Here is a 15,676-nt window from a genome sequence, read left to right as displayed (position 1 = left end):
CTTTCATGATTTTCGCAAATTGTGGCCCTTTTCGCGAAAGTAAATGTATTCAAAAATTCTAAAATCCAACAGTGCCAGACAATTTCAAAAAGTATAAAAAGAAGCATAACCCAAAAATAAACATTTCCTTGGATTTTTTAAATAAAAAACAACAAGAAAATAGAGTCGATGTTGTAGGAATATTTCGACGATCTTTATGTCATCATTTTCAACCATATAAAAAACATTTCAAATGCTACAATTTATTCTAAAAATCAGTACAGCAGGTACTCTCGGGTACCTAATAGCCGGGGGTTTGGAATAAGCAGGGGATTGGAAAAATTCTCAAAAATTAATAAGCGGGGGGGGGGTATTGAATAAATATACCTTATCGGGGAAAAAATGTCGGGGGAAAGTGACGAAAATTTTGAAGGGGTAACGAAATATTTCCCCGACGAATTTTTTCCCCGATATTTTATCACCCGACCAAGACTTTTACCCGATTTTTTATCCCCGACCAAAACTTTTATCCAATTTTTTGAACCCCAACCAAATTAAAATCAAAATTTTTTACACCTTTATTAACCGAACTTAGTGCTTTAAACGTCGAATTACAAGATCTTTTTTCGAGCCAGTGAAGGAAACCATTTCATTTGGACATTTTAGTTGGTTGAAAGTGACTAAATTGTAAATTTCGTCGGGGAAAAGTGACGAATTTGAAATTTTGGTCGGGGGAAAGTGACTAAAATGCCTCTAGGTGACAAAATTTTTCCCCGACTAAATAAAATTCCGACATTTTTTTTTTCTTTCGACAGATTTGGGGTAGTCTTATAGGAGTTCACTTTCGACAAATCTTGGGTCCTGACTCAGGAGTCCACTTTCGACAAAATTAGAGTTCGTAGTGCAATGGTAGAGCATTAGGCTACGATGCGCAACGTCTTGGGCCTACTAAAGACAAAAATGGTACTTAATGCCTTTCTGCTTATTGCTCATTAAGAAAATGATCAAGGGTAAATGGAGGGAGAAAAAGTGGCGCCCTTCCTTTCCTCCTGATAGATAACTATCGAATGAGAAGAGACTTACTTAGTGAGGAGGTGGACGCGACCCCATAGTGTCTAGATTGTCGACCGCTTTAACAAGAAAGCTCTCACAGTAGAGCTCCCATAGCTCTAAAATCGTACGCCGACCAATTTTCCCCGTGGGTTGTGAGGGCACATTGCACCCCTTGTTCGGGCAACACCAGATCAAATTACTTACTTTACTTAGCTAGACTTTGGGGTCTTACATTTAGGTGTCCCATTTTGATTAATTTAGAGCAGGACCCTCAGGTGTACGCTTTCGATAAATTTGGAGTTCTGTTTTAAAAGAAGATAGGGGCAGGAATGTGGTCAGTATTAAAATCTAAAGATATATATGAGCTACTGACCTTTTTTGGTATTTTAGCATCCTATGATACTGAAAAGATTTTTAAGTTTTTTGTATATGCATGCCACCACATCGCTGGACGTTGTGATGTCTTAGTTTAAGTACTGACGCCCGAAATTTAAAACTGATTGTGAAGTCTTGCCTCGTAAAAAAAGCTCTCTGGCATTCTGACAGCTGCCCCCCCCCCCAGTGGAGCTTTTTTGAAGGGGCGCCGAAGAGCAAGGGACACCAAGAAATTTTTTTAAATCTCCCTATCCTTTAAAAATCGTACTTTACGTTCCTTAATCTGCGCCCAAAGATCAGTTTCACCGAAATAGTTTTAAATAAGTTGCAAAATTTTCTGACTTCTTATAACTTAAAATTCCGAATATATATTGGGGTTTGACTAAACAATTTTTGAATATTTTCAATTACTTATACATATTTTTGTCCAACGTTTTAAATAAATATGTTATTTTCTTTAAACTTGCATAATGGTTGGTGATGGCGTTGGCCAAAAAAACTAGAAAATCTAACTTGGCAAAAATTCACTCCAATAACCGGTACGGGAGCATTAGGTTTCAAGCCGGAAGGTAGAGGAGGAACTTCAACCTCTGCTAAACAAGTAATAGCGATGCCTTAAAGGTTTTATTTTTAAATAAGATTGATATCGTTTGCTTACTCATCAATTTTAATTTACAAGCTTTGTCACACTGAATTGTCATAGATGTGGAGCAAGATTGGTCAGAAAGAGGAAAAGAAAAACATTTTGTCGCGCTTATATCAGCATAGTATAACAAAAGGCAGACATTGCCCTTATATTAAATGTGTGTCTGAAATGAAATAGGAACACTTAAGTAAAAATAAAACCTTTAAAATTCACACCGTATTTGGAATTATAAATTGAATGTTGAATTATATCTGGTACACAAGTTGACAGATTTATTACGGAACTCTTATCAGAAAAGATAGAAATTTCTGGCTGAAATATACACTCAGAACACATTGAAGATAGGGGAAAATAAAGTGCGGCTGCTTTCGTAATATTGCAGAAAATTGTGTAAAATGTTACATTAAAGGAAGAAATTTTGGCGGGAGTCTAATTTGGCGGATGACCGAAAAAGTTTTTTCAGAGGGAATTTAATTTTTTAATTTTTAACTTAAAAAATTAAATTTGGCGGACGAAGGACATTTTTACCCAAAAAACGCCATTAAAAAAGGAAAAACCTGTTTTAAAGCCTGAAATAGCACACATTTGGGGGAGTAAATAGAGCAACTTAAATTTGACGGAATTTGACCAAATCCGCCAAATTTTCTTCCCCCCAAAATTTCTTCCTTTAAGGTAAATGGTAACCAGTAAGGTAAAACCCAAGTCAATTCACTTTAAAATACAATCAATTTTGTCTTGCACAGCAAAAAATATTAAATTTGTCTATCTAAGCAAAAAGAAATAGTAATTTTTCACAAGTAAATCTCTAAAAAATTGTCAACCAAAACCCTGAAATTCTAAAAATGCACACATAAAAAGTCTCAATAAAAATAATTCAAGGCAAATGCGATAAATTTAACTTTTTTTCAAGTCAGTAGGTCAATTATTGATTTATTATTCAATTTCAACAACCTTTTAGGAAAAAGACGGTCATTAAAGCCATTCAAATTAAGACATACACAAAACTAGTTTAAAGTTTAAGTCCTAATTTTCCAACGGCCTCATTTAAGGGTTCAAAGATGAATTCTTAAAGAATTTTTGTTGACAAGGGAGATTTGAATAAAACCGCTTCATTACAAGTGGAATAATCGTACACAACGATCTGACAGTTTTAAGAATGTATCAAAAACCAGGCAAGTCAACTGTAAAAATTAAGAATTACCCAATTTAAAGATCGCATTTAGATAAATATATTTACAAATCTGCTCAAAAACCTGGAGCAGAAAATTTTAAAAGAAAAAAAAAACGGAAGAAAAATTCTATCAGAAGAAATTGAAAATCAGAAAAAAAAATTGTAAAAACTAAAAAGTTGAGAACGTTTGAAACTATTGCTTTACGAACATTTCTATCAATTTTAACATGAATTCTTTGTCTCTTTTTTGAGCATCTTCAGCAGCCGTTCGTTGTTGTTCTAAAAGTCTGGAAAGAAATTGTTCATGCCGACAAATCATTTCACTAAATAATTCAGTTTGTCTCTCTTGCATATCTAAGAATCGTTGATTGTAAAAGTTCAAAGTTTCACTTAATGTTAAGTCTTTAGGTGCGTGCATCTCTCTATTCTTGTACCCAGGAGACGATTTCAGCGCAGGCGGTGCGTCATTAATATGCGTATGCTCTGCTTTCATATAAGACGAATCATTGGACAGACTCGGTGCTACGTTATTGGCACTAGAAACGGTATTACGGGGAGACGGGGATGTATCTTTTGGTGTAGACACGGGTCGAATAAGCGGCGGTGTTGTCGAATAGTGGTTATTGATGTGATATGGGTAGGAATTACTGGCGATTGTTGCCATCGTGGGCGGATATCCTCTATGATGGTGTCGGCTTGCGTATTTGTAGGGCGCAGGGGCAGGTGATGAGTAAATATCCATGGCGCGTTTAACACGCTTTGCACTGGGGTATCCACGCCCCATTATACTGACGTCAATGTTTTTATGCTTACGCATGTAATGTTCAGAGCTGGTCGAATAAATGGGCGGATACATAGAATCGTGGTGTGAGTAATAATTTGATAAGCGTTCGTTGATTCTACTATGGCCGTTCTCGAGATCCCCGTTTTGTAAGGAATGATGATGGCTCTCAGTGACGGCTTCCCTTCGCTCGTTTGTGACGTTCGTTTCGGATACGGTCGGTTGATGATTTGGTGACGTCGTTGTTTGATACTCGTTCTCACACTCTCTGGATTGAGGACTTCCGTTAAAGCTTCCAGAACCTTCACTGTTATTAACGTTGCCCGATTGCTGAGTACGTCGCTCGTCTAGTTCGTCTTCGCGACGTGTGTTTAATTCGGATGACGATCGTTCGTCGTATTGGCTGTCTTGTGGTGACGGATTCTGATATCCAGTCCCGTACAGGTCGCCATCTTTGCTTGAATCGTTCAAAACCTCGACATTGGGTGATTCTATTTTGACACCTTCTTTGATGCGCTCACTCTCGGAAATGATTTCAAGGAAATCTGAATAAAACATTGGATAATGTTTCTTACCGCCCTCTTGTTTGTTATTATTCATGGCCATTTTACAAATGTATCGTATATTACGGAACTTCTTCTTGCATTGCTGGAGACTCTTGGGTGGTGCAAATTTGTTAACTTCAGTCGCAATGAGTTTCCAGACACGAAAATGTTCAGCTGAGCTTGATCCAGTACTTAATAAGATATCTTTATGCTCTTTCCAGGTGTCAATTAAGATCTGTGTTTGATGTCGGGTCCATTTCCCGTCATCCATTTGTATTTCACTGAAGTAATTATTATTGCTTGAATTATTATTGTCAGCCAGATGGTTACCAAGGGCCATAGACTGAATCATATGATTTGAAGTTCCACGTGATGAAAGGTAAGGGTTGATTGCTTGTTCAGTAATCATTGAATGTTGACTCATTTCTGAGAATCGAAGACCCTCTCTTATAGTTTGCCTGAAAAAATAAAAAGAAGAATAGGAGAGATTAGTTCAAGATAATATATTTGTTAATTAATATTTTGGCACAAAATACACGTTTGTTTATAAGAATGGTGTTTTTTCAATTCATTATGAATTTGTTTAGCTTTTTGAGGAAAATTAATATTCTTAGGGTATTCTCAGGTTTGGATTTAATCACAGCCAAAATCTAGCATGTGATACATACCTCAAGCAAAAATTTGTCATTCCATTAATATTCTTATAAAGTATATTCTTACAAAAAAGTGTATACTGTTTGAAAGTTATTCTCTGTGCCAATTAGCAAGTACAGTCAACTCTAATTCGAGCCTCTAATATTGGAACTAAAATATTTGTCCCCTCAGCTAGAGATTAGTATATGAAACGCTTTCTGTTTCGCGTCTTTCTATGATTCAATGAAAATTTTTCGTCCCTTGAAGATCGAATTAGAAAGTCAACTGTATATACATTTATTAAGACCCTAACACCTGGTAGGTAAGGAATTAAGGCGTGATGTCTTATTTGGGCTACATATTTTTTACTATTTTGGCATGATGAACAGATGATCTTGATAATCGACAGGCATTGACATTGGGCTTTTCCAGAAAAAATTTTAATATGAGGGGTGGAGGATATAACAATTTAATTATCAGTGATTTACCCCCCGGACAAAGTGATTTTTTGCCCCCCCCCGGACAAAAGGTTTCACCTCCGGACAAGCATCGGTTGACCCTTCGGACAACCCAAATTACCCCTGGACAATATATCCTCTACCCCCCCCCATGTACGGACATTTTCTAGAAGAGCCCATTGTGACAATGTCTCACTACAGATTGAGACCTTTTTGCACATGCTAAACTTATCAAGAGTTTGATGGATTAGGAATAGGAACAAGCATTTTATGCTATGCATTGCATACGACTATTATTAAGTAAAAACAACGAACAACTACAGTAAATCGTAAAGGCAAAACTAATATGATTGGCAGAATCTTAGTCTAAAAAGTAATGATAAAAACACTTGGTGAACCACAAATCAAAACTTCTATTTTCCAAAGATATCAACAGTAGGCGATCAGGAATCAGACCTAGATGCACAACAGTTATGAACAATTAAACCCTAGATATTATTAAATAAGATTTATCGTAATGACGTAAAAAGGAATATAAATAGCCATACTTTGTCAGTTTCATAGCCAGAAGATTGCCAAAATTCAGTGCTCAAGAACCGCTTAGCCGTAGGTTCAAAACGAAAAGAGCTAGAGAAATTTTTCGAGTTCTTTCGAATGCGAAGAGACCATATATTTGCGTGAAAACAAAACTCATCTCATATTGGGCATCGAGCAGTAAATAAGAAAGGTTATTTCATTTCATAAGGCTTGTTTTGGTTTGACCTAGATAAAAATTCTTAGAAAATTCTTATACCGTCTTCAAGACTATGTATTTTACTCCCGGGGGGGGGTGGTGTACTAGGGCAAGATGGGTATGGGTTACGGGGATGCTCTGCTGGTCAGGGTACCTTTTTTAACCTCTAGGAGTCCCAGGTAGGGTCGCAAAAACACCAAAATAGAAAAATCAGTCCCTCGTAGGGTGCCTATTTTTGGAAAATTTGGGGAAAAAGTAGAAAATTTGAGAATATTTTGGAATTTCAGTCCCATTCAGGGTCACTTTTTTCGCAAATTTCGAGTCCCACGTAGGTTCCATTTTTCGAACCTCAGCGGAGTACCCTCGTCGGTCGACAAGGATAGTACCCCCCCCCCGGATTTTACTGCTTTGTTAAATTTAGCTTTGAATCTACTAGGACACTCTGAGTTACCTCTCCCTTTGATCCTTTGGTAATGAAAATAATTAAGCAAACCTTACCGTGTAAATAACGAGAAAAGTGCATTCAATATATACAATGTAACTTTTTAAAAACCAGCATTTATAAAAAAAAAGTATTCGACTAAGTAGATTGAAAATTGAAATTGAAAATAAAAGTAATTGAAAGCTAGATCAAGACAAGTAGACCATGGTATATGTTTATCACAAAAATGTTCTCACTTCCTTAAAAACTTATTTTTGCGCATGTTTAACCTATAGCACAGCATCTTAACAATAGGTGGCCTTGTTCTCAAATTCTCAAAATGTGCCGAACATCTTTTGATTTTTTGACAGTCTTTTCACAAACAAATAACCGATCTTGTTTCAATTTTTTAAGTTGCCAAGGATATCCAGTACTTTGCTTATATTCATATCATGATTTTCTCTTGAAACTGATTTCTAATTTTTTTTTCACTTTTAAGTTTATGTTTAAGATGAATTTGTTTACAGTTGGTTCAGTATTGAAACTGTCAAATCATGCATTGAACTTTTCGTTTTGCATGTTTTTTAAGCTTCCCGATTTTCTAGTTTTTTCTTTCGTGGCAAGCGTTATTCTTCTTCGTTTTTTCCACTTGAATAATTTTTGTTATAAATAAAACTTGAAATAGCTGATCAAAATTAAAAGAGTTGATTAGAAAAGAATTAAATTTTGTAAAGAAAAATAAACGAGCCTTGAAATTAAATCAATATTCTATCAGATACAGCTATCAAAACTACAGACATAAGTGAATTCGGAACCTGTCAAATATTTTTAGGCCGGTAAAAAGTGACGCTTACAAGTGGCACGGTCCCCGTAACCCATGACCCTCCTCCGCGGGCCAAAAAAATCGTCCCCAAAAAAGCCTAGCCGAGCTGCATAACCGTCTACTCGCAAAGCAGAATATTCGTTTCAAAGTTACGTCATGAAAAACAAAGTGATAGAAATTCCTTTTTTTTAATCAATCAAGACCAACCTGAATCCATCAACTTTCTAATGCATTATAAACTTTTCCTATTAAAAGAACATTAAATTTTGAGCCTTTCAGATATTCTTAAATTTTTCAGTTCTAAGCTTAAAAACATCATCATGCCGTCAACATTAACATCAACAATCAAATGTCTGGCGTCCACCAGAAAAAAGAAAACAACCACTACAAATACAAAAAAATGTAAATAAGCCAAAGTGAAATTATCAAAAATTGGCTGATTAATGACGGTGAACAAGCAACAGCCTAAAGAAAGACCGGATCCAATACAATTAAGTTGAAATTGGTAATAGTAATTAATTTGGCGTCAAGCGTGATGAGTGCTCTATTATTCGGGATTTTCTAAAGTCCATATGTGAAGTTTCCTAAAGAGCCAAGTGTCTTCCGATTTAGTTATTTCAGTTATTATAGCTTACACTTGATTTTTATAAGAACCAGTAAACTTTTGACGAGGCTCTGTTCTTATTTTTTGGCACTTTTAGTCTCGTATTGTTTTTATTCTGTTCTTATTTATTGGATTCAGTTGAGGTATTTTAGGATTTTTATCCAATTTTAACTACTTTTACCTCTAAATTGCTTGAAATTGAGTAATTTCACGCTCAACATTGTTCTTAGATTGTTCTTATTTTTTGGCAATTTTGAGCCTCGTTGTTCTTATAAAATTATTCTTATGAAAAAGAAAAAGTGTATCTAGACGTTACGAAATTTATTCTTATTCTTTTGTTGTGTACCATACACGTCATATTGAAGTATATGTTCCTGTTGCATGCTATAAATTTAATGTAGACATTGCTTGATTAATAAGACGTTATATTTCTATGGTAATTATTGAAAACAACTCAAGAGCTTCGAAAAATAGAAATAAATTCTTCATTTCTTTTTTCGCGTGAATGCCAAAGTAAGCTTAAGCAATATTAAGCAAATAATATTGCCATGAAAATAGTGTTGAAGTCAAGACAAGACTCGTGCTGATCAGATTAAAAAGTTCTTCCAGTTTATATGGGTCAGCTGAGTTTAAAATTAAAATGGTGAAACATCACCAGCAATTAAAATCCGTCATATTTAAGTTTTTAATCGCCCATGAAGAAAGAAGCCAGGAAAAATATTATAACAATGTAAAACCGAAGATGAAAATTAGATTTTAATAGCTATGAGGGAAACAAGGATCAAAAAGTATTTAAAAATTGCGTAATGGTGAGCAGTAAGGTGTTCTATTCTTCGATAGACTAGACTGAAGGAAAAGTTACGAAATGGAAAAAAAGTTTTCTTGTCACCTCTTCATTTCCTGGGCTCGATTGAATTTGTATTTAAAAATTCCTTAAGTCTGTCAGCCACGTCATCAGATGCATTCTTAGGGTGCTAATTCTAATCTCTCAAAACAGCTAATCATATATCATATACCGTGAAATCGGGTAACTTCATCAGTGGAGGGAAACTTGCATAGCCATCAAATGACTGACCAATCAAAGCAGGAAAATTTCAAAACAAGGAACTACGCAGCTCCGCTCACATATCTACTCTACCATTTTTGTTTTGATTTAATGACCAGACAGGTCATTCATTTGAGGGCTATGCATGTTTGCCTCCACTGATGCAAGTTACCCGATCTCACGATATATTCAAGCTGTCTAATTTTATTCTTAGACCTATTAGTTAGTTATCTCTTTCACTTTGGAGTCTTCCAAGTTGGTTCAATCAAGAATTAAAATGAGGCTAGCAATTCGCTTCGTAAATTTTACCAACTGGCCTAGATGGGACATCAACCGAAACGAAGTGTGTACATATATGAGTGAGAGAATCACCATATTTCGTGTGTACAGTTTGAAAAACAAAACAGTCTGATAAATATCACGAAATATTTTGGAAGAAATGTCCATCTAATAGTATGTGAAAATATTATGTATCTGTGGTAAAAGACACTCCTGTGTCACAGACCCACTGGGGCCCCACCCCCACTGGATTTTTTAACCTTGGAACAATAGAATTTTTATCCCAATTGCGATTTCAATCCAAAAATTTCAATCTTTCACCGGGGCTGTGAGACAGGGGTGTTAAAAGTAATATAAAGTAAAGACCAAGTTTTACATACCATAAAAGTCGCATTGAAGTAAGGAACCCTTTTCCATGATCTTTAGTGACCAAATATTCAAATCCAAAGTATGAAAATTAGCCCGTTCAGCCCTTTTTTAAAGCCCTCTAACATTTTATTAGTTACCAAACCTCCAGATTTTATTCAAGCCATTCTTTTGTATCTTTATTTGTCAAGATATCTAAAATGGAGATTTCTTATTCGCTCATACCGTGAAAATGGGTCAGTAATTTACCGCAACCCCGACAAAGACGAAAAATGGACTTTTCTTTCGGTCCCAAACTTCCATTTTTTTTTTTACTTCTCTTATTTGAAACTGTAGCAATTTTTTTTAGAGCGTTCTATTTAGCAGTACACCGTAGGGGTAAAGTGTGGCTCTGGCTAGGGGGCCTCTGCCCAAACTTTATTTTGAGAATAAAAGACTTTACTAGACGGGTAATAAATAATGAATTATTTTCCACCGATGATAAAAAGGTTGTTCTTTTGCAAAATATTGTAAGATAATCAAAGGAAAAACTTTTTTTCACATTTTCCCTTAAGTTCTTCTTTTTTCAGTTTTCAAAAATAAATTCTTAGTAATCTGTATTGGAAAAAAATTCTTATTTGTCAATCGAAGAAGCTTTTTTCGTTGCCTGCCTAGTGTTTGAGTGACTCGTTGACACCCCAGGTATCTTAACTTTATTATGTTTTTTTTTTCAATATCAAACCATGTTTCAGTTTATGTAAATTGAGGTTAGGTCTCATCCTAGGTTTAGGCGGAGTTTAGAAACCTCTATCAATTCACCTCGACAATTGAAATTTTACTGTAACTTGATTGTCAGCCTGATAGCCTTCCTTTTCGAGTTTATTTTATTCAAATCTAGAAAAAAAAGCTATTGCCGCCTGCTTTAACAAAAACTGCATCAAAGCGGGGGACATTCTAGTTTAGAATCTAGGACGACTCCCTCCCAATTATCCTGTTACCTTCAGTTGATTAAATGGTGAAAGGTGAATAAGAGGCTGATTGGCGAACTTTAATCCACGCAAAGTTTTTAGGTTCTCAATTTGCGAAAAAAGTCCATTTACTAGATTGGAAGATATTTTCATTCGCCCTTTATACTCGAACCCAATCTACCTCGCGTTATCAGCATTATGGATGTACATCTTAAAGTCATCTTAAATTATGAATCTTAAAGTAAAGAACGGAAAAGTGCGGTAAAAAGTGTTGTTTTGGTTTCAGTAGTTTTATAGTTGAGACCAAAGTTAAACACTCATGGCATATATATGATGTCTGAACCAATTTCTGATGTTTACTTCACCCAAGTTTCAATTTGATTTTCAATTTGTCGAGACCTCAAAAGCATTTCATCAGTGATTAGGCGAAAGTTAAAAATAGAAGTGCGTAAAATGTTACTCAAAACAAAAAACTCTAATCTTCGCCTGGTCTACTATAGTAAACTTTAAAAAATCAGCTTCAAAAATATATTTTTTTTATCTTTGGGCTTAACAGATTGGAAATAGGTATTTTGTAACAAAATAATCTCCTTCGTAATAGTTACAAGATCCCTCCTGATTTCCCATGAGAATTTTCCCACTGTCAATGAAATAAAATACCGAGAGTCAAGCTCAATTTGAAGATACATAATTTTTCAATTACCTTTAAGTCCAGCAATATGACTACAAAAAACCTCAAGCTATATAAAACTGTACCTTAAAACCCCCAGATCCACACTGTAAAAATTGAAAACACTCCCAAAGAAGAAATCATCAAATAAAATACATGAAATATATGAAATCGCGTCAGCTCAAGATATCTTCTTCAAATGCCTACACGCCAACGAAAAAGTATTATTATGACAGGACCAAAAAACTCCAATCTTAAGCCCAATATTGTTTCAATGTTCATTAAACGTAATATGGACACTATATCGAGTATGTCTGTGCCAACAAAAACACCCTGATCGCTTATCCGCCTCACAAACCACCAAACCAAAACAACCACCGCCTCTCAAAGCGGTGATGGTGCACCCAAATGAATGAAACAAGAGAGAGTTCATTAAAAATCAGTTTTAGAAGGGTAATTAAAAACCAAGTCAAAAGGTCGCGCCTTTTTCGATTACTAGTAATCGGAAGATGCCTCAGACGTTGATTTGTACTTTGGAGGATGTTTTTAGTTTGTCCCGGAATTAGCCTGCAGCCGCAAAGTCTTTATCCGTAAAGATTAAAAATCTTATCCACAGGAAAAGGAAATCGTTAACGGTAACAAAAGTTTTGATTCGAAAACTCGATTTTTTCATTGTGCCACAAGGAAAAACAATGTAATCAACTTGATTTTTAATGTGTTTCTTGTAGGCACAGTATATTCAATAAATTTGAGACAGGTGTTAAAGTAAAAGTCGGCGTTCTGAGATCATGTCCTCTTGGTTTGAAGGCTGGTCCTGGATAATTGTTCAGTAACTCAGATTGAATACCTTGGTAGTTTGATTTAAAGACACAAAGATGCAATTTTTGGGCTATGTAGATCAGAATTTTTATTTAGCCTGATACAGTGGAATACAGTGCTTAAAAAAAACTAAAATTTATGAAATTGAAAATTAACAGAGATTTGAGAAAAACATTACGTATAACCAACCAGGATGCGGTATAGACACATTATCGAACTGAAATTGATAAAGTCCTTAAAGAATTAATACCACGCGTCTTGGAAATAAGAAGAAATAACAATATTTTGTACGACCAGAAACAGCCGGCCTCTTTATTGCGGTTTAGAAGATTTAACCAAAGCAAATTAATTAATCATCGTGATTAAAAAATCGCCAGATTCCCAGAGTCAAGCTAGTACAATACTTTTTTACTTATTTTTGGATTTTAATCAAGCCACAGATAATCAAGGATTCCGTCTTAAACAAAATATGACCTTGTAAAATATGATGAATAACAAAACAAAGTAACAAAGAAAAGTAATGAAAAATAGTCAGGCACTGGCGGTTAAGAAGTCTTCAGCAGCAGCGAGTCCCCCGTAATTATAAATATTCTCCACAAATGTCTAATTTTCATTTCCGGAACGACTTTCATTAATGTAACTTTTAATAATCGCATTACGTCATCATTAGAAATAGTAAGACGGTGACAGTGTATCGCGTCTCCAAATCAGAGGTCATTTATAAAATCATAAGGTTATATTCACAAGTTAGGGTTCCGTAATATTGCTGAAAAAGTGGAGTGGAGAAACTCTATTGGTTGGAAATGACATCGCTACCGAAATTGGCTTATAGAATTGGTTTATTTCACCTTGGAGTGATTTTGAACGGTGACGTGGCAATGTGTTATTGGTCACGAATACCTATATAACGGTATTGTTGCATAGCGAGCTAAACTTGACTGAACTAAACGAACATGATTACGGAAGACTTTTTTCTTCAAAATTGTTTTAATTGAAAAACTCGAGAAACGAACTATGGTCTACTAGTTTAGTAAAACAAGTCCGAGTATTTTTTTACTTGTTCAATGGCAAAATAAGATTGTTCAAACTATTTGATCGTATTCTAATAGCTCAAAAATTCAAATATCAAAGTAAAAATTCGAGTAAAAAGGTCAGGTCTATCCTATTAGTTTTAATGTTAAAGTTCACTTCAACGGAAGAAATAATCAGATTTTTCAGTTTTTTTCAGACCTGTGGGCTAAGAAGCAGGGTAAGGTACAATGAAGTTTGAGCCCGAAGGGCTAGAATCGAATCTCCTTGGTAGGATTTGGAACCTACCAAGCGCGGCTCGCCTGGTTTTTACACAAATGACAGATTAAAACTAGAATTTACACCTACATTCCGAAAAATATATCACTCGAAAACAAAGGAATCGCTAGATTCAATCCTTCGTCAAAAATACGGACCATATTTTAAGGCTTCACCTTTTCTTGGCTGAGAAAGGTTAAAGATTCGATTCTTGCCCTTCGGGCTTACACTTTATTGGTATGGAAGTCTTAAAATTCAACTCATTTGAAATCTAACTGGAATATTCAAAGCTCCTCCTCGCTCGAGAGCGCAAAAGCATACAAAAATTTATCTTTAGTCAAGTGTGCACCAGAAACAAATCTCAATTGATTACCAAAATGTAAGTAGCAAATCCAACACGTCAATCTTAGCATGCCTAGTTCCAATTCCAATCATCGAAAGACCATCAAAATCTGTCAAAACTCCATCCATTTCGAAACGTTTAGTTTGTTTCTATCCAGCGGAATTACTTTACCTACCTTATGCCCTTTCGTTCTTTTGGCAACGTATACAACTTGTCTAGAAATTGGAACTAAAGCATGCTCAGATTCAACCTAGAATTCTATTTTCATTGATAATAAATTTCTCACTAAAGAAGTTTTATTTATAATGTAAACATAATGTTGCGCCAGAAAAGGACCGCGACCATACCTTCAAAAAAATTGCTCACTCCAAAAATATCGGAAAAACCAGAAAATGTTAATTCGCTTTCTCTCTCATAGATACTTTTGCTTTGCTTTATTACCCACCTATTGAATAGCGCGAATACGTGATAACGTGCAATACGGCACGTGCAAAATACTGACGTGTTGAAAGTGAGTAAATTACGTGTTGACGTGTCACTAGGAAGTGACGGACGCCGACTGACGCTAACTAACAACGCTATTAAAAGAGAGACCGCATCTTCTAACCAGGAAGCTACAAAAAGTACCCAATTATCAATCAATTATTTCTTTTAATCAAACGATATTTTTTCCTTTTTCTAAATCCTTTTTTGGAATTATCAATGGCATTATTCTTGAATCTAAGATAACAACTTCATTTTAGCTTCACATCTTGCAGTCACATTAAAGAATTTAAATCAAAAATTTTCCCCAACTCAGATTAAGGAATTGCTAAGATAAATTCCGATTACAGCCATAAAGCAATAACAAAGAAATTCGGATTAAAACAAAAATTTTGTTTTTAATCCAATATGACATGGCACACTTTGACAGAAGAAATTCGAGTTCGTGTACTACCCCAACGATAACGAATATATGTAAATTTTAATATATCGTGAGCTTGCATACATTAAAAAATCCCTGACTCAAATCATTATTGAATGAGATGAAGAAATTTCACGCGAAATCTGCATTATCGTGTAAAATTGCTAAAATTAGTGCACCCGGATATTGCGCGCTATTCCTTTTATAGAGACAATTATAAATATTCGGTACACAGATGAAAATTTAAAAAAACCGTGTCATTGCCATTATAGACTACATTTCCAACCCCCCCCGCTTATTAATTTTTGAGAATTTTTCCAACCCCCCTGCTTATTCCTAACCCCCCGGCTATTAGGTACCCGAGAGTATGCTTGAATAAGTAAATCTAAATTCTCGTCTAAAAGATGTTCCTCGTATTTTGTTCTTGAAAATTAGAAAAATACTTTTTGAGAGGTAAAACGATATATGAGGGAATCACCGCTATAATGGGAAGGGAAGATTAGAGGTGGGAGGAGAAAAACTGAAAAATGAAGAATAAACAAAAACACAACAAAAATAAGGTGGAGTAAACAAAACAGGAGTAAACTTGAATAAAAACATTAACACGCATGTCCAAACACTATATTTGTATAATGTCAATACTAAAGTAACTAAAATCTGTACCCGACAAAAAGTGAAATTTGCTAAATCGTATAGAGCACAACATTTTGCTAGCGTGTAGTTTTCCTTGATAAGATTCTAGAAGCTTCGACTATCCACTACAGCCCAAAAGCTGACAGAAAAACATAAGGGTT

General features: G+C 35.1%; 1 protein-coding gene across 10 annotated transcripts in view; it reads right to left on the bottom strand.

Moving 5' to 3' along the window:
• Window positions 1-2,760: 2,760 nt before the first annotated feature.
• Window positions 2,761-15,676, bottom strand: part of LOC136810236 (uncharacterized) — an 80,654-nt gene continuing 67,738 nt past the window's right edge. For 4 of the 10 annotated variants that reach the window (XM_067066809.1, XM_067066813.1, XM_067066811.1 and 1 more), the window contains one exon: window positions 3,051-5,008. In XM_067066809.1, coding sequence (XP_066922910.1) covers window positions 3,418-4,974 — 1,557 coding nt within the window. In that variant the 5' untranslated portion in view covers window positions 4,975-5,008 and the 3' untranslated portion in view covers window positions 3,051-3,417. Of the gene's footprint in view, window positions 5,009-6,189; window positions 6,439-6,872; window positions 7,116-9,926; window positions 9,956-15,676 lie in introns of those variants that run through there. The other 6 variants (XM_067066804.1, XM_067066805.1, XM_067066807.1 and 3 more) reach the window with 4 other exon arrangements.

The sequence above is a fragment of the Clytia hemisphaerica genome, unplaced genomic scaffold (genome assembly GCF_902728285.1).
Source record: "Clytia hemisphaerica strain Z4C2 unplaced genomic scaffold, Clytia hemisphaerica genome assembly, whole genome shotgun sequence".
Lineage (NCBI taxonomy): Eukaryota > Metazoa > Cnidaria > Hydrozoa > Leptothecata > Clytiidae > Clytia > Clytia hemisphaerica.
The sequence above is the reverse complement of the archived record's forward strand: the minus strand, read 5'-3'. Positions and strand labels throughout refer to the sequence as shown.